The sequence below is a fragment of the Rhinolophus ferrumequinum genome, chromosome X (assembly GCF_004115265.2).
Source record: "Rhinolophus ferrumequinum isolate MPI-CBG mRhiFer1 chromosome X, mRhiFer1_v1.p, whole genome shotgun sequence".
Classification (NCBI taxonomy): Eukaryota; Metazoa; Chordata; class Mammalia; order Chiroptera; family Rhinolophidae; genus Rhinolophus; species Rhinolophus ferrumequinum.
Window position 1 is genome coordinate 53833392 of NC_046284.1, and position 19435 is coordinate 53852826.

A 19435-nucleotide genomic window follows, 5' to 3' on the forward strand; every position below is an offset into this window, starting at 1 on the left:
CCGCTGCAGAACAGGGGAAAGTGTGAATGGCACTGGCCCCACGCCCAAGCGTATAGTAATGACTAACAGAGGCTGGCTAAAGGACCTCCGGAGATGTGGTGCTCTGAAGAACACGGTCTTTTTATGACTCAGCATGACATCAAGGTTGAATGAAAAGGAATTTCCCAAACTCTGAGGAGAGGGGAAGAGTGTGCTGATTTTGACACTCCCTGGAGATTTCCCTGTAATTCCTTAGCACTCCCCAACTCCAAGTTGCCTTACCGTCCATATATATGCACAGGGTCAGACACACTTTGAAATCCTCGAACTGATTGCCTAACGTCTATGGACTTCAGTTCCTGATAAGATTATGTTGTTTACAGAAAATACCATGCTCTTCTTGCCTGAAGAATCAAGACTGGTTTCCTATAGTAAGAGTGGAGGGAAAGCATGCCTAAAGAGGCTTTAGTGGGAGGCTGTTTAAGAGAATCTTGATAATCTGTGCATGACAAGGCTACAACCATTGCTAAGCTGTTTCCCAGTGACCTCTGATGAAGAGATATGTTTCTCTTCCCTAAGCAAGCTTTCTTTTTAGTGTCTGACAATGAGACTATTCTACTATAGTGCAGGCCAGCTCCTTATATTCTCCCTCCCCTCAGACTTGACATTTCCATCTTTGAAATATCAATGGTCATAGTGGAAATATTTCAACTGCTTTAGAAAGGGTTTCTTCCTTGTGTGTACAAGCAAATGGTAACCCCTTCTCAGTTATGAAGGGGAGAATTGTGCTTATGATAAAAAATAAAGGTTCAATAGCAAACCTGTGTCATTTCCAATCCACCATTCATAAATATGTATTGAGTTTCTACCGTGTGTTCAACAGTATGATAGTGGTATAAAGATGCTGAAGATATGATCTTGGCCTCATTCATTTAACAAATTTATCAAATATCTACTGTGTTAAGGATGGTGAACAGGCAAAAATCTCTGACATCCTAATCCATAATTAATTCAACAAATATTTATTGAGCATCTATTATGTGCCACACACTGTTCTAGGTACTTGAGAGACATCGGTGAAAAAAGGTAACAAACATCCTTGCCTTTATGGAATGGAGGAGACAGACCTTCAACAAATATGTTCTTGGTTACAATTGTGTGTGCTTAGGGAACGAACCTTCATTGGGCATCTACTGTAAGCTAAGAACCGGGGCACTGGGATAAGAATTGTGTGATACTTGATCTTAAGGAGCTTGCTTTCTAGCTTCCAGAGGGTTTATGTTTAGTAGGGGAGAGAAAGGAGACACAAACAACTAGAAATAGTACAAGACCATATAAAATTCCAAAAGCTATGGTATCGACTGTGAGGACTCTCTGAGCACTCTTTTGGAATAGGTGGGCCTGGATATGCTCTCAGGCAAGGGAAATGACATAAACAAGAGCTCACTGTTAGGTCAGAGGGGGATGGGCTAACTGGTTAGAGGGTTCAGGGGAGTGGTAGGAAACAAAGCTGAATAGATAAGGTAGGGCGAGATTGAGGGGCCCTTGAAATCAAAATAGGAGTTCATTCTAAACTTATGTGTTAGAAAATAGTGACTCTCTTAAAAGGGAGAGAGAGAGAGAGAGAGAGAGAGAGAGAGAGAGAGAGAGAGAGAGAGAGAGAGAGAGAGAAAATTTTTTACCAGGGTTGTTTTCCTTATTAAAAAAAGGGTTGTTTTCTTTATTAAAAAAAACAACCCCATTCATTCACTGGCTCCCTCTTGGCAAAGAGTACAGTCTGAGCTCTTAGCAGGCATACCAAATCCTTCACAAGCAAATGCCACCCATGTCCTCAGCCTAGTTTTAAACATTTACCCCATTCCTTCTCATTCTGGACACACTGAACTTCTTGCTCTTTTTTCACACCTTGGTGCCTTTGCACAGACATATTTACACCTCCCTGCATTCCTTTCCCTCCTTTCCTGACCTGTGGAAACCATATTCATCTTTGCTGCTGAGAAGCTACCATCAACCCACCCCAGCCAGAGCTGGTTTACTTTGCCTTTCTTTTCTATCACATCACTCTGTACATGTCTCAATGATAGGATTTATCACACTTATTGTTCATCTATGACAATCTCTGTCCCCTACTCTACTAGTCTGTTCATCTCAGATTCATCTCTATCCCTTACTGGACCATGAGTGCCTAGAGGGAAAGGACCTTGCCTTAGCCCTCTTCATTTCCCCAGTACTAAATACAGAGACTAGCACATGCAAGGATGAGGATGCTGCATAAGGCCTCACATCCCACTTAGAACTGGAAGGAGCAAGAGGGGTGGCAAGGAAAGGTTAAAGAAGAAAGTGAAGGGGAGAGAATATGGAAATCATAGGGAGAACAAAGGGGATAAATGAGAGAAGAGGGACAGCGTTACTATGAAGCATGGTATAAAGAGCTTACCCAAAAGAGATGGGGTTAATTAAACAAACCCAACATTTCTTCAACATCTAGTATGTATAGATAACAGTATGCTAGATACTGTAAGGACATAAAAATAAATAAAACACTTGTCCATATGATTTGCTGGGGAAGATATGACAAAGACACACAAAGAGACAGACAACATTGATACATACAAATATAAATTTCTTAAAGTCCTTAAAGTTCAGTATCATTCTCAACTTCAAGATTTTTAATATGAAACCCTTCAACAGTTAATAAGATATTGTCTTAAGAAATATTAGATTTGGTAACTAACTTGCCTAGCTGAGATCTCAGCAAAGCTTAACAACGCTAGACTAGAAACAACTTTCTTAGAAAATGGACTAAGGCAAATTGACATGCAATTGTGAATTTTAATACCATTCAAGAATATTTCTCATTTTAATGTGTCCTAAATTGTGTATTACGAGCTTTCTTGAAGATGACAGAGTTCTTCAGTGCTGAAAATGGAGGAAAGGATTCATGGAGAATTTAAAAGGAGAGGATGGGAAAAAAGTGAATGAAAAATACACACAGAAGAGAGTTTCAGAGAAGGAATAATAAGACTACATTAGAGAAAATAGGAGTTAAAAAGATATTCCTATTCAGAAAACTAATTTCTAAAACTGTACATATGAATTATCTATTTAAATGATGATGTTTGAATTATCTGTTTAAACATGTTTATCTGATGGTTGTAATATAAAATGAGGTTTTAATAAGTAGGAGGTGCTTTAAAATTTTATTATAGGCATTTAGACAAAGGTAATTGAATGGATTCTAGAAAAAAGGTATTAGAAAATGAAAATGGCAAGGTCTTTATGTGAATAAGAGATAAGATATATTCTGGGTGAAATAGTTGATGTCTTTTTATTGGTTCCTAAGACAAGGTGTAATAATGTCCCAAGACATTACCTGGCAGTTCAACTTAAGTTTTCTATTTTATGACAATGTGATACTGGGATGACTTAGACATTTAGTTTTTAATTTAATTTAGCTAATCAAACTTTGAGTCACTACTAAGTTGTTAGTCTCAGAGACCAGCCATGACCATTGAGCTCAACAGTGATTGGCTGAGCACCAAATGAGCTCATCAGTTAAGCATTGTGAACTAGGGTGTTGAGGAGAGTATGAAAGGCAGGCGCACAAGCCTCCCACACTGGGTCTTTTGGGTAATTTCTGAACATGTAGTTGGAAGGATATAAGTAAGACAGGTAAGTAGAGAAGAAAGCAATTACCAGGTATCCTAGTAAATGACTAAGGGTCTGAGTTAATGTGAGTGGTCAGACTATGATTACTGTGGGGTGGGGGTGAGGGGTAGAAAGAAGTGGGGATTGAAGGAGGAGGTGGGGGTGGGGGAGTGGGTGGTTGGTGGTGGAGGGAGGATGGTCTCTTTGAGTTGGGGTTGAGCTAAACCTTAAGTACTTAAGTAGGGGGTAGAAATTTTGAGTGGGAAGGGAATAGGGAACATCTTGTTTATTGGGGAGATAATCATACTGGTCTATTGTGGAACAGAAAATTCACATTGGAAGAGCAGTAAGAAGTAACTTGATATCATCTTTGCTGGGGGAAGCATAGTTTAAATGCCAGAGAAAAGCATTTAAACCTAATCTTGAAGGTTACAGGAAGTTAACAGGGAAGGGACACAAATCCCTACTAAATATTGAATGAAATACAAGCAGCAATACATAAGAAAAGTATTTTCCTTTTTTCCTACATTTTCAGTATCAAACGTGTTTTTGCAGTCAGAAAGAGGGAAAAATTAAAGTTGAACCAGAGAAAGTATTGAACTCTCTATCTTGCCACTCTGGGATGAGCAGGGTAACTTCCTAACTTATTGGGCTATTGGAGTGAAGGTAAAAGTAAAACTCAAAAAACATCAAGTACAATGTAGAATTGGGGAACCCATCAAAGTTCTTGTGCTTCAGGGGCTCCAAAGAGCCCTTGTTCACGGTCAAATGTCTGAGTACAGCAATGTTTGGTAGGGTTATTCCCAGCAGAGACAGCTGTTTGTACAATGGCAACCATGTCTCATCACAGAGTGGCCTCATTTCTGATGAGGGAAACAGAAATTAGCAGGGCTTAGTCCTAGGCAAGTTACTCAGCCTCTCTGAACCTGTTTCCTTATCTGCAAACTGCTGCCAGTAGTAGTCTTGACCTCACAATAAAGGCTTTTGTGATGTATTCATAAGGTGACATGTGTTGAGTGCATAACAACGGTGGTTAGCAACAGTGGTTGCTACGTAGTCATTGCTCAATATCACAGTATTATTAATACTTTAAAGAATAAATTTATCTTATGACCTAGAGAATTACTTTTTGCATCGCCTTAGATGGAATTAGATGCCCCTTTCGTCTGAATTTGGCTCCAGATCCAGGCCTAAATTTGAACTGAATTGAATTTCTGGCTTTGGTGGTGTGACAGGGGCGAAGTGGGATGTCGCAGAGTGGGAGGCAGGGGTGCAAGGTGTTACTGCCATAGGAATATTAAATTCCATGTCAGCCTTTAGTTTAATTTGGCACCGACTGTTACTCGAACAAAGCAGCGTTGTGAGTAGCAGAGGAAGGGAGAGGAGGAAAATCAACACATTCTTGGAAATAAGATGTGGCTTTTGCTTTGACTGTTTTTCATCAGCCACAGAAATATTTCTTTGCTCTGGGGCTCACAACGAAAATCCCCTCCAGGACATGGTATAAACCTAAGTTTCAGAGGAAACTTCCATTTAAAATGTCAAGGAGTTAGCAAGACTTCACTTCATACTTGTTTAATAGGAGAACCCCTTAGATAGTGTTATCTAGCCTCAGGAAAAAGCTTTGCATATATTTAGAGCACCCCCCACCCCACGCCCCACCCCAAGCCTCATTTCCTGTAGCTATAGCATTCGTGGTGCTAGAAATGTTGATGTATGCTATATTTCCTGATGAACTTGCCTCAGTGTTAATAGGCGTATAAATGTATCATTGATCCATTCTCTCCATGTATCAATGTGTTAGGTTTTTCTAATTTTAGGATAAAATTCTAGTACAAAGCCTGGTAGTGCAGTAATTCTTTCTCCAACAGTTGTTTTCTTGGACCTCAGACATTTGGCATGATGCTAAAAGGAGCTGGTCCTAGGTCATTAGTCGAAGCATAGGGAAGCTCTGTGTGACCAAGTCAACGGAACATTTCTGTTTTATGTTTAAAGCAAGATTTCTGTAGTATATGTTTAAAGCAAGATTTCAAGCAAACACGTTTGGGCATGCACCTCTCCTTCGCTAATGCAAGACTTTTTGCCATAGCAATACTACTGAATGCCCATTTGTGATGTTAAGCTTGTGTCAATGATGTAATGGGTTGGCTAGGCAATTGATATGGTCTCCTAATCCCATCCCTTTAGAAATAACACACACTTACTAGACACTCAGTCTCTGCCTTGAAAGAGCTTACTTACACTTCAGTTGAGAAACCAGACCTTAATACATGCTCTGTGTTGTAACAATATAGACCCACCTGTTCAGGATACATAACATGGGAACAAGGAGCTACCTATATACATGATTTAAAAGCAAAAATAATACTATACTTCCATACTTTAAATGCCATCTATAATTTACTAGGAATGTCCAATTATCATCTTTCCTTGAGAGTTAACTTGTTTTTGGTTGAATTTCACTTTTCTGTGTTTCACCATATAGGTAAAGGAGCATGCAAATCTAAATCTATAGTATTGTTGGTGTTAGGTATCAACTCACATTTCCTACAGGAAAACAAAAACTGTTTTTTCTCATAAGGATATATTTTTATGGAGGGAGCAAGAAGACTCAGACAAAGTTTCACAAAGTGTGTATTTTCCACTAAATGGAAAATTGAGTTGACATCCAACAAGTGATTATTCCCCACAATCCATTCATTCTTATGCTCCCTCCCCACCACATAAAACAATGTTTAAAAATTGAAAAGCACAAAATAAGAGAAAAAAATCAGCCAATTTTTCCACTCAGGTAAATTTCACCTTTCCTTTCAGTTTTTGTCTCAAAATTTATGACTGTACGTATTGCTTTGCAACCGCTTTGTTTCTCTTTGGAAATATATTTTTGTGGGTATTTTGCCATGTAATAAAATGCTCTCAGGTCACTTTTAACCGCTTTTTATTCCTTTTCTTGCCTCTAGGGTACCAGGGGTCAGCGAGGCCGAATCTCAGCGCGCCAGGCGCTGCTGGTGATAGAAACAGTAAGATGAAGTTATAAGGACGGGGGAGGGGCAGGGCCGGGGAAAGACTCTTAGTAAAAAAGTAGGCAAGCTCCAATGAAAGATGTAAGAAATTCCCCACACTAGAACCTTTGTACGTATGTAGTTTTCAGCAGGGGGCGCTCGGAAATTGTCATCACTTTCCGGACAGCCTCCCGGACTTCACCCTCTAGAAAATTGAACAGTGTTTCCGGCTCTTCCCAGTTGTGGACGCTCGTAAGTTTTCGGCAGTTTCCGGAGAAACTCGAGGACTCCGCACCTCGCTTGCTCTGTTCTGATCGCTCGGAGCAGCGGGGCAGGGTCCTGGGCTAGTCATGGCGTCCCCATCTCGGAGACTGCAGACTAAACCAGTCATTACTTGTTTCAAGAGCGTTCTCCTGATCTACACTTTCATCTTCTGGGTGAGAGACGGCGGCGCCGGGGAACGGAAGGGGATCCTGGGCTTGGGTGGGGGGTGTGACACTGAGCGGAGGGAGCTCCGATCAGGCGTGGGAGAGGGGAAGCGTGCGGGGCGGTTGGCGGGTGGTTTGGGTTGCAGTTGCTGCGGGGACCCGGGTGCTGTCGACGAGTTGCTGGGGCCCCAGCTCGAACTCGGGCATCTTGCCCGCGCCACGGTCTGGGTGTGGGACGACGTCGGCGAATAGGCTGAGCTGGGACCCAGACATGCCTAGCGTTCAAATTCGATTGGGGGTGGGGCGCACGAGGGACTTAACTCCCCAGAGTACTCAGAGGGTGTCCCCAGACCGTTGTAGAGGTAAGGCTGGCCCGGCCACTTTGAGGACTCGCTTGCATAATAGTCTCTTTCTTTTCACTGCTTCATAAGCGGGGAGTATTTCTCAGGTAAGTATGGTAATGGTTCCTCTCCAGCCAATCTATCCTTGGGCTTGCTTTTGTGTACCATTCTTTGTGCTCATCTCTGAACTGGGGGGTGGGGGTGGGGGAGGAGTAGGGGTGGGGGTAGGGAGGGGAAGTTTCTGGAACTTATAGAAACTTTTTTTTTCCCTCCAGGAAGGTTTTCTTCTTAAGGCGGGAGCAGCACAGTTAAGGAAGTTTTGATCCCTAGGGCAAATATGCCGTGGGCTTGTGTTTACACAAAAAAACGGATGAAGTTTAAGAATTTTGTTAAGATACCTGCTCTAGCTGCCCCCTGGTTTCACCCTGGCTACCTGGGCTACCTAGTGATCCAGCGTGTGGATTTATCAAGGCCTGTCCTTGCGTGCAGATCCCCTTTCTCCCTATGTCTGTGCCGCCGCCCCCCGCCTTGTCTGCCATATCCCAGCCACAGATCTGTGGCCACAGACTGCTAAATCAATTGTCACACCTATTGTTTCTTAAATGCCTAGTGGTTTGTGGTTTGAAGATGGTGCTGTATACAATGTATAACTTTCTATTCTCTGATTTCCCGCATAGATCACTGGTGTTATCCTTCTTGTGGTTGGCATTTGGGGCAAAGTAAGCTTGGAGAATTATTTTTCCCTCTTAAATGAGAAGGCCACCAATGTCCCCTTTGTGCTCATCGGTACTGGCACTGTCATCATAATTTTGGGTACTTTCGGCTGTTTTGCTACCTGCCGGGCTTCTGCATGGATGCTAAAACTGGTGAGTTTTTATTTTTCTTAGAATTGATTCTTGGTTTTTGAAAAGTCTTGCACACTAGTTTTCTTGGAACTGGCCATAGCCTTTTAAGATTTTTCTTGTTAATTATGAAAACTTACCAAGTGACAGTTCAGCTGCCAATTCCCACTTTTATTGTGTTTTCCCTGCCCTTTTCAATAAAAACATGCTGAGCTGATTGAGCAGACCTTTTTTTTTTTCCCCTTTGACTCCCTTTGCGGCTGTGATGTATCTTGTTTATGCTGACTTGGACTTTCTTTTTATCCTGTAGTATGCAATGTTTCTGACTCTCATTTTTTTGGTTGAACTGGTCGCTGCCATCGTAGGGTTTGTTTTCAGACATGAGGTAAGCTTGAGTTTGGGAGATAATAATGGATTAATTTAAGTAACAGAGTTAAAGACAACTTTTACTAGTTCAAAAATCACAACTGCGTTTAAAGCTTTACTTTGCAACCTATAGCTGACAATATGGCTTTTTTGGTAAAATTTCTAGCCCTCTTTTAATATAAAAGAAAATTTAGAAAATTGTAAAGACTAACAATCACCAGAATAAAATTAAAGGTACCCATAATTACATACTTCCAGTCATTTTTCTGTGCATAAGCACCTATTAAAGTGGAGATGGTACAATTTATAACTTTGATAGGAAACTATGTAAAGCACAAAATTGATACCTTCTCACTTATGGCACACATTTAGAAAAGATTGAATATACTTAATGCAAATAATCAAAACCTCAATATTGAATTAGAAATAAGGGTTCCACTCTGTTAAGCCTGAGGTTAGAAAATGATTCAGTGAGTTTAGTGAAGGCTCATCAATGAGAGTGTTTTACAAAGTGGTAATATAATCTCCCAAAGTAAGGTTTTGTAGATTAAAAATTCCATAGGCATCAAATTTGTACTGTTTAAAGTGGATAAAGATTGGGGTTGGGGGGCTACAGCTGGCACTTGAATAAATACATGCGCCTATAATACTTTGAACTTGTAGTGGTTATCTCTTTTTGCTTAGTAGTCCCCTCAGCTAAACTATATCCCTTAGAGGACAGGATTGGACCACAGAAGTTAATTACCATGCATATTGCTGCTGTCAAAATACAACATTGGTCAGATGTAGGAATTTCTCATTTGACCTAGAAACCAAAAGAATTTTCTAGAATCTTTGTTTACTGGCCTTGTGTCTCTTTGCTGTAGATTAAGAACAGCTTTAAGAATAATTATGAGAAGGCTTTAAAGCAGTATAACACTACGGGAGATTATAGAAGTGATGCAGTAGACAAGATTCAAAATACGGTAAGTGGTCATAGGTGGTGGCTTCTTAAGAGGGAACACGTTCCCCACCCCTCAGAGAAGAGGATAGGGCCCTGGCTGCTAGGTGCTGTCCACTTATATTATATTCTTATTATAATCTTAGATTAGGAGAAAATGGAGCTATGTCCCTGGAAAGAAGTGTGGGATGATACTAAGTGACATATCTCCATTTTCTCCTAATCATTCTCCTCACATGTGTACCTCTTCTCTTCACTCCCCACTGGCATCATGGACCAAGTACTGTTAGCAACTAGGATAGCAGGAAAGTAAGGCCAGTCCAAAAATGTTAGAAACATTTGGTGTTAGAAACAAGTGCTAATCTTTTGAACTATAATGCCAGTTGAGGACAGCCACACAAAAATATCATTGAGTATATATAATAAATGTTGTTTTGAACACAAATTGCAATCTAAAATGATAGGTTAAATATTTGACACAAAGTTGTAATATGAAGTATCAATGTTTTTGTTGGATTTTTTCAGTTGCGTTGTTGTGGTGTCACCGACTTTAGGGATTGGAAGGATACTAATTATTACTCAGAAAAAGGATTTCCAAAAAGCTGCTGTAAACTTGAAGATTGTTCTCCTCAGAGAGATGCAGATAAAGTAAACAATGAAGTAAGGAGCCTTTTAATTTTTTTTTCGAAAGTATTAACTGAATACAGAGTTGACTCAATTTTTAATTTTTACTCACAATACACATAATCTGAAATAGGGCAGGTATTGTTCTCATTGAAAAAATGAGGAAACTGAAACTCAGAAAATTTGTAACTTCAGCTCAAGCAACTAGTAAGAAACACTTTTAAATGCATAATCCAAAAGGTGGGACTTCTGTTCCTCAAATTTTTGTCAAAAACACTGTGCTTGAAAGGAGACTGGATCTGTTATATGAAAGAGTAAGTTTTAATAAAATGCCAAAGGCTGGGGTAGCTAAAGCTCATCTTTCTGCAGAGATATATGATCAAAGTATTTATTATTGCTTGTACTGTACTTAATGTTTTTTTTTTTTTCTCTCCCATGAGGGTTGTTTTATAAAGGTGATGACCATTATAGAATCAGAAATGGGAGTTGTTGCCGGAATTTCCTTTGGAGTTGCTTGCTTCCAGGTAAGTCCCTGTGGTTAGGAAATGTTTCATCACTCTTGCAGGTGTCAGCTAGATTTCCACTCTAAGGCTTCAAATTTTTGCTTCGGGGGCCTTTGATAGCAAGGGCATTTTCAGAGAACTCACATTTTCACAAAACTCTTGTTGCTCATCACAGTATGAAAATACTTTTATTTTGTATCTGAAACATATGTAGTCAATCATTTGTGATTAGGTCTTTATTTAACTTATTTGGGAGGGGATTTAGTATTTTCATTTCAATTTTTTTTTCATTTGTACAATAAATATTTATTGCTTTACCAAGTCATATTTGGACATTCCCATTTTGTGATGTCTTGGATCTTACGTTTTCCCACAACTGCAGAGTACTCTAAGATTTTATTCCCATTTTACCTGTTCTTTTTGCCATGGCCAGTCATGCCTTGAAACTACAGAAAGCAAGGCTTAGAATTAACTTCTAGCAGTAAATATCTTTTGAAAGCAATTAACTGTGGAAAGACCTGGTGCTCTCTTAGTTGTGGCAATTTTCCAGCACCATAGTTAATTAAATAAATCATGAGATCGATGGGAACCTTTCTTTGCTCTGCAATCAGTCAAGATTCTCAAACATTATTAGGATCTTTCTTTCCTGGGCTACAACTGCCTAATGAGTTGCATGTAAGTCCCAACCTATTAAAATTTAGATCATACAACCCAACATTCAATATGTGCCTGTTATTTTGCGTGGATATTATGTTGTGGGTCAAATTGTATTTCCTGAGTTTTGCTACTTCTCACTGTAGCGTGAAAAGTCTGTATTGTGGCTCTAAATCTCTCACAAATGGAGATTTTACTTGATGACATGCTTATTCTAAGCTATACCCTGTTTGTTCTGGTAACTGAAAAGAAGAGTAAGGAAAGCTTTCCCCAAACTGTGACATTTAGAATTTTCCTTGAGTGATTTTTGCTAGTGATACTTGTGAAATTCCTGGTCGCGGTACTTGTAAAACTACACTTATATTCTTTGAATGTGATGTAGATGCTGCAGAGTATCAAACAAAACTGTCTAGAAAACTTCAGGAAGGAAATTATTAGTGAATTAGAAGTGAAAGGAGACAGTATCTATATCCTGAGTTCTTTAAACTCTTTGGTGTGTGTGTTTAATTTTGCTCGCATTTTATTTCCAGCTGGTCGGAATCTTTCTCGCCTACTGCCTCTCTCGTGCCATAACAAATAACCAGTATGAGATAGTGTAACCAGCATAACACGGTCTTACTCCTCTCCAACTTTAAGGTACGTTCATTTTGGTCCTCAGCCCTGTCAGTCTTGGTGTTTGCTTTAGCCTATGCATGTGATGGATGGACAGAGTTTGCCAAGAAGGTCTTGTCCAGTAGTGCCTTCAAATCTTGTTGGTACTGTTAGCCCCACATACACAGCTCAAGTCTCTACATACAAGGCATGGCCCAAAAGTACAGAAGAGCCTCTCTGGGTTTACCAACACATCAGCCTAAAGATCCTAAATGGTCCCCTTTCTAACAATTTTGGACCTAGAATGAAGAGAATTGAGGTTCCCTGGCAGGTATACTTTGCTCTTGACCAATAGTGGGATTTCCCCTAGTCTTTGACCTAGTTCTCATTTATCACAGTTCTCTGGTGGACTGTGTATCATTAGAGCCATAAACTCATCTAACCTAACCAGGAACCAGATTTAGGGGAAATGTGTGTTTCAATAACTTCAGCATTTGAATGGTAAAATGTAAGAAGAGTTGCTGGCCGAATTAATCACCCTTCACATTTTAATTGAGCCACCGCTTGGGAACACATGAAGGTCTTCATTGGTAGAATATATTAGAATGTGTGCAAGTGGATACAGATATAAAATTTGGGTTACAAGTAAATTAATTTTTTTTCTTTAATTTTAGGACATTTACATCCCCCCTCCCCCATGAAGTACCAGATCGCTTGGATGGAATACTGCCTGACATTACCCACGAATAGACTGAAAGACTACACCAATAGTCTGATTCAATCTAAACCTTTGTTCAGTATACATCCACCTTTTGTCCCATTCATTGAAGAACATTGAAACCCCTTACCACTCTGAAACACTGGAAGAGCTAGTAAATTGTAAATGAAACGATGCTGTGTTCCTCTTGTCTTTTGTTTTTCTCATTGTGGGTCTTTTGAAAAGCACTATAGATTTTCTATTTTGATGTAGTATTATAAAATGGGAAATCGACCCCTCCGAACCGGCCCCTTCCCAGCCAAGGTTATCTGGTTTGATTATATCATTTACATGAAGAAGTTAAAATGTTTTCATTAGTCTCTCTCTGTTCTGCTGATAGGCAAAGAGTGACATTGTGTAATTTAATTCCAGCCAGGCGTTGGATGGCACCCATCATTAGAGTTGCCAAGTGGTAGTAACAGTCTCTGACCTAAGGCACCCAAGGCTAAAAGTCACTACCAATATTCTGTGACACATCAGGTAGCAGCACACTTAACACTTTACATTTCTTTGCCACCAAATTAAGGTGTTTATCCTGATGTTTATGTTTTCTCTATTATTTGAAAGGTTTAATTATTAATGGTGTTGGAATTATTTTATTTTTCTGAAAAATTTAAAGCAACTCATCTTTATTAGCTTTAGCTGGTGGTATTTCTTTACAAGGTTGATATGACTTAATTGTCAGTACTGTGGTCAGCTTTAATAATCTTAGTTTTGGTTGGTGCCTTTGATTAACAAATACAAGTCTTTTGAAAAATAAATGTTGTTTTCCTCTAAAATAGTTGTGTTTAAATTTACTTTTAGAAAATATGCTGGGATGATGTCTTCACCAAAAAAGCTAAGCCCCACATTTCCACTTGGAGTATAGTTTTAGATATGAAATGTAAAACTGAGGTATTAACTCTGTCATTTACAAAAAATTAATCCTGATTTAGTGTCAAGATGGCAGAGTAGGTAACTGTTGTGCTTGCTGCCTTTCATGACCACATCAAAATGACAACTAAACTACAGAACAACCATCAATGAGAATTGCCTGAAGTCTAGCTGAACCAGAGCCGTACAACTAAAGACATACAGAAGAAGCCACCTCAACACTGGTGGGAGGAGTAGAGATTCAGAACAGGCTGGTCCCACACCCGCGTGTGACCATTAAAAATCAGAAAAGATATCTCAGCTACAGAGGCCCCCACTGAGGAGCAAGGGGTCCCAGCCCCACACCAGGCTTCTTAGCCCAGGGTTTCACTGCTGCGGAGAGAAGTCCCCATAACTTCTGGCTGTGAAAACCAGTGGAGATTGTGACTGAGTGAGCCGAAGGGCGATTGCAGTCCCAGGCATTACTCTTAAAGGGCCCATGCATGGACTTACTCGCTGATGGACTCACTCTGAGCTCTAGCACAGGGGCAGCAGTTGAAAAGGTGCCAGGGACATACAAAGAGGAACTGAATTGTCTGGAGGGGCAGCTTTCTCCAGAAGGGAGGAGCTGGTGGAAGCCATTGTTTCTTTGTGGAGGCCTCCCGCCTCCCGGAGTACAGACACCAGCAACCGCCATATCTGAGTCTCCATCAGCCTGGCTAACACCATTCATTTGCCCCGCCCTGGTGATTTGCATCATTAGGGTATCAGAAGGAGAAGAATGACAGCAAGGAATGGAAAACCTAATTGAAGAAATAATGACAGAGAACTTCCCTAACCTGGCAAAAGAAATAGACATACAAGCCCAGGAAGTGCAGAGAGTCCCAAACAAGATGAACCCAAACAGGCCCACACCAAGACACATCATAGTTAAAGTGCCAAATGTTAAGGCAAAGAAAGATTCTTAAAAGCAGCAAGAGAAGGGCAGCTAGTAACTTACAAGGGAGCTCCCATAAGATTGTCAGCTGATTTCTCAACAGAAACTTTGCAGGCCAGAAGGGATTGGCACAAAATATTCAACATAACAAAAAGCGAGGAACTACAGCCAAGATTACCCAGCATAGCTGTCATTTAGAATCGAAGGACAGATAAAGAACTTCCTAGACAAGAAAAAGCTAAAGGAGTTCATCACCACCAAACCAGTATTACAAGGAATGTTAGAAGGCCTTCCCTTAAGATGAAAAAAAAAGTGTCAAAAATATGAACAATAAAATGGCAATAAGGACATATCTATCAACAATTACTTTAAATGTAAATGCATTAAATGCTCCTATCAAAAAACAGGGTGACTGAATGGATGAGAAAACAAAACCCTTACATATGCTGCCTACAAGAGACTCACTTCACATCAAAAGACACACACAGAATGAAATGAAAGGGATGGGAAAAAGATATTTCATGAAAATGGAAACAAACAAGTAAAACAGCTTGGATAGCAAAACTTATACCAGACAAAATGGATTTTGAAACCAAGGGTATAACAAGAGACAAAGACCCAGTAATCCCACTTCTGTGTATTTATCTCAAGAAACCCAAAATGCTTCTTCAAGGGGACATGTGCTTCCATATGTTCATTGCAGCATTATTTACAGTGGCCAAGATGTGAAGGAGACCTGGGTGCCCATCGATGGATGAATGGATAAAGAGGAGGTGGTACATATATACAGTGGAATATTTCTTGTCCATGGAAGGGAATGGGTTCTTGCCATCTGGGGCAGCATGAATGGACCTGAAGGGTATTGTGCTGAGTGGAGTATGTCAGATAGATGCCATGTGATTTTGTGTATATGTGGAATCTAAAGAACAAACAAACAAAGAAACAAACCCAATAGAAACAAACTCATAGATACTGAGAACATTTTGATGGTTCCCAGATGGGTGGGGTCTGGGGTAGTATGTGAAAAAGCGGAAGAGATTAAGAAATACAAATTGGTCATTACAAAGTAGTCATGAGGATGTAGAATATAGGATAAGGAATAAAGTCAATAATATTGTAATAACTATGCATGGTGTCGCACGGGTACTAGATTTATCAGGATGAAAGATGGGATGGCGGTTAGGGGCAGGGTGGAAATGGTGAAGGGATTAAGAAGTACAAATTTGTAGTTACAGAACAGTCATGGGGATGTAAAAAAAGTATAGGGAATATAGCCAATAATATGGTAACAACTATGTATTGTGCCCAGTGCATACTAGACTAATCATGGGGATCACTTCTTAAATTATACAAATGTCTCAACACTATGCTTTACACCAGAAATTAATATAAAATAAAATACTGAGTGTCAAGAAATCAATTAATTAAAAAAATTAATGCCTCTGTTTACAAAAACCTATTCCCTGTGTAAGGCTTACATTCCTTGTTGTGAAATAGCATATTCTTAGCATTCTTCTAGAAACTAGAGATAAGACTTTTTTGATTATATAGTTTACATTAAGAAGTTGGATAGAGGGAGATGTAACCTCTACTTTCAGGATAGTAAGGAAATTAATAATTAAAATTTGAGTTGAAATGGAGGAATTCTTTCTTTGGTTTTGGGTTTCTTTGTATACCTATTAGTAGAACCTAGCTCACCTCTGATTGCCGCACATCCACACAGTCCTTGATTTCAATGGTAAGGGGGAGTTAATCACAATTACAACAAAAGTGGGCAAAAACTAAAGCAGTTATGTAAGATTAATAATGACTTTCAGGTGCATGTTTTAAAATGCTTGGTGTTAACTGCAGAAAGAGGATATTGTCCATTACAACATTTGACAGGGATGATGTGGGGACAGAGTCCCAGAGAGCAGTTTCCAGGCTGTCGGCCTCACGTGGAAAGGTGCTGGCTCGGATAGTAGATGGCCATCAGCTGTGGCTAGTTGGCCGTCAGCTGTAACCAGTTAGCCAATTAGCCACTGATATAACTGCTGCGGCTGCGTTGGTTGGTGAGTCGGTTGGTTGGCAGGCAGAGAAGCGGATGGCAGGTTGCAGGTTGCGTGACTCCAGCCGCCAGTGAGAGTATAGTGGTATGACTCCCCTACCTATGGCTCCGTGGGTGTTCCTTTTTGGCCTCACCATGTCCTGCGTTCTTATGTGGGGAGCGGGACCAGAGACCCTGCAGGCCGCCCCGCATGACAAATGGCACAGCGAGCAGGGTCTCCTGCACGACAGATGACTTTTGAAATACGAAGGTAGAATGATAAAACAGTTGAAAAATAGTGGCTCTCCAAATGCAGTAAATCAGATTTTTTTGACTATTGGAATTGATGAAGCTAAAGAAGCAAATATTTAAAGGATAATCAGAGCAATTTTCAAATAGGTGTTTTTCACTAGATGGGCTAGAAGAAGAAACTTTTAAATTTTCTTTAAGTAGTTTTTTAAAGTTAAAAGTTTTTCCTCATTATTAAAAAGAAAAAAATAAGTCATAGGTGTGGGGACAGAGACCCAGAGAGCAGTTTCCAGGCTCTCGGCCTCACATGGAGAGGTGCTGGCTCGGGTAGTAGATGGCCATCAGCTGTAACCAGTTAGCCATTGGCCACTGATATAACTGTAGTGGCTGAGCCAGCAAGCATGGATTGCAGTTAGCAAGGGGTTGGTTGGCTGGCAGAAAAGCACGGATTACGGAGCCTGCTTCCTGTGTCTCCAACCCAGCTGCCAGCGAGAATATAGTGGTATGACTCCCCTATCTATGGCTCTGTTGGTGTTCATTTTTGGCCTCACCATATTCTGTGTCCACCCGCCGAGAGCGGGACCAGAGTCTCTGCATTACAATAGGAAATATAGAAAGTAGAAAAAGAAAAAAATAATACACCACATGTCACTCTTAAGGTGGGTTGGTGTACCTATTTTTAAGATGGGTTTATTTTGCATGGTTAGTTACAGAGGTCCTTTATAAGCCAACGTGTGCATGTGCACACTGGACTGTAAAATTCACCTCCACCTTCGATGTGCCAAATGTATTCTGTGGGTTGTCTCACTTCCAGGGACCAGGTGATTCCTGCAAGGCGGCTCTGATCTCCACTTTGAGAAGCAGAACTAGCGCGGGTATATTATCCGAAGCATGGAAAGCTTGGCAGGTTTGGCCTATTCCTGTAGGGGGTTGGGTTTATGTTGTAGGCATCAAACTTTTATGGATATAAATAACTAATATAAGGTATAAATGCCATTTCTGTGTTTCCTCAGAGCTCACACAGGATTCTTTGAGATCTGATGTGTTTAACCTCCTGTTAGAATCCAGTTTGGTACTTTGCCAGTGATGCAGTCAACCCAACGGATTCAATTATGAGAAGTGAAATAATATATGCATTTTTTTTTAATGAAACCGAGGAAACTTTGGTTCCTTGCACTTTTCTGTGAGGGCTTATGTTTGTATTTGTAGAAAAAACTTTTAATATGGTATAAATACCATTTCTGCTTTCCCCCACAGCATACATACTATACATTGAGGTTTGATTTTCATTAAGTTTGCTGCCCTTCGAGGTTGACACTTTGCCTATGATGTGGCAAACCAAACTTTTTAATTCAAAAAGGAAAACAAAAGACTGGTATATCAGAAAAGTACATACATTGAAACAGTTACAGGGAAATGAGACTTCCATTTTTAAGTCATTGGTCTGCAACTTCGCCCAGATTCCTTGTGAGAGAAAAGGCATGATTTGATATGGCTTTTCTATTAAGTAGAGACCCCATGGCATTTTGTAGAGTTAGGCACTTGTAAGAGCACAGCAAATGTTAATGAAATAAATGAATGAGTGAGTGAATCTAATTGTAATGGCTCTTTAATGTTCTGTGTGAAATAAATTGTTGATCTAAATATCTCATTCCATGTAAGCCACGTTTATATAATAGAAACCACTGCCCAGCCAGAAACCACTTAAACTCAGAAACCACTGCGAACTTCCTTCTGGTCACATCACTTTTAGCTGCTTCTCTTTTTTGGACTCATTACATTCAATGCCACTGAAGATCCTTGTTTTGTTTTTACTTTTGACCTTGTAATATCCTGCTTTTCTTCCTTTTTACTGCTCTTTCTGGTTTACTTTGCTGTTTTAATTTCCTCCTACTTTTCAAGTGTGGCTGCCCCCAAAGGCTTGCATTTGGCTTTCTGCTCTTAGATCATGCTGACTTTGGAGAAATTAAATGTAGATGATCATCAGGCCTAACCCCTTGCTCTCTGGTTTTACTCTTTAGTTGTGTGTTGGTCATAGCGTCTTCTTTGTGTCCTCCCCCCGCCACACCCAAAAGCTTAGCATTCTGATCACTTAAAAATTAAAAAAAATCCTCCCATAACATTAGTCCATGGATAGTAGGCACTCATTTGATATTGAATGAACTGGCTCCGTCACCAGGAATAACACAGTTTATGGGAATTGGGGGAATGGGCCATTTGCTCTAAGAGTTCATTTTGTTGGCTCTGCCACATGTGCATATCAGGTGCACATGAGTTCTTTGGGTAAGATTTTCCTACTTGATCTGGTTGTGGTCTCATTATCATGTCGTCAATATTTTTATTTAAAAAAATAAAGTGATTTGTAAAGCCTTCTCTCCAAGTTTCTCACCACATTATCTGGGAAAATACAAGACTAGTAGCAGTATCCTCAAAACAAATGAAATGGGCATGGTGCTTGCCTGGATAGAGACAATTCACAAATGGGTGTATACAGCACATAAAGAGGTGATATAATTACTCAGTCATCTCTGGAAAGTTGGAGTAGATACATTAATGTGCACAGTTAGGGCAACACAAATGGGGTACAGTATAAGAGATTTTGAGGTGAGGGTTGACATCCATACATTTTCACCCTGTCATGTACTTCCTTGGCAGGAAAATGGCATATAAGAGAAGGTAGACCCTTTGCACAAAGA

At 40.0% G+C, this 19435-nt stretch overlaps 1 protein-coding gene across 1 annotated transcript; it reads left to right on the plus strand.

The window, feature by feature from the left end:
- Positions 1-6837: 6837 nt before the first annotated feature.
- TSPAN6 (tetraspanin 6) lies at positions 6838-12811 on the plus strand. Its single transcript, XM_033108595.1, has 8 exons — positions 6838-7066; positions 8076-8264; positions 8551-8625; positions 9473-9571; positions 10072-10206; positions 10611-10694; positions 11858-11963; positions 12593-12811. Exons 1-7 carry the CDS (start codon positions 6980-6982, stop codon positions 11924-11926), a joined length of 738 nt encoding a protein of 245 aa, XP_032964486.1. The 5' UTR covers positions 6838-6979; the 3' UTR covers positions 11927-11963; positions 12593-12811.
- Positions 12812-19435: the final 6624 nt, after the last annotated feature.

Excerpts from the sequence above, each read along its gene's own strand:
- TSPAN6 (XM_033108595.1), top strand. The coding sequence starts at position 6,980 with ATGGCGTCCCCATCTCGGAGACTGCAGACTAAACCAGTCATTACTTGT. Across the intron at positions 7,067-8,075 it reads TCTACACTTTCATCTTCTGG|ATCACTGGTGTTATCCTTCT; the intron begins GTGAGAGACGGC and ends TTTCCCGCATAG. Across the intron at positions 10,207-10,610 it reads CAGATAAAGTAAACAATGAA|GGTTGTTTTATAAAGGTGAT; the intron begins GTAAGGAGCCTT and ends CTCTCCCATGAG.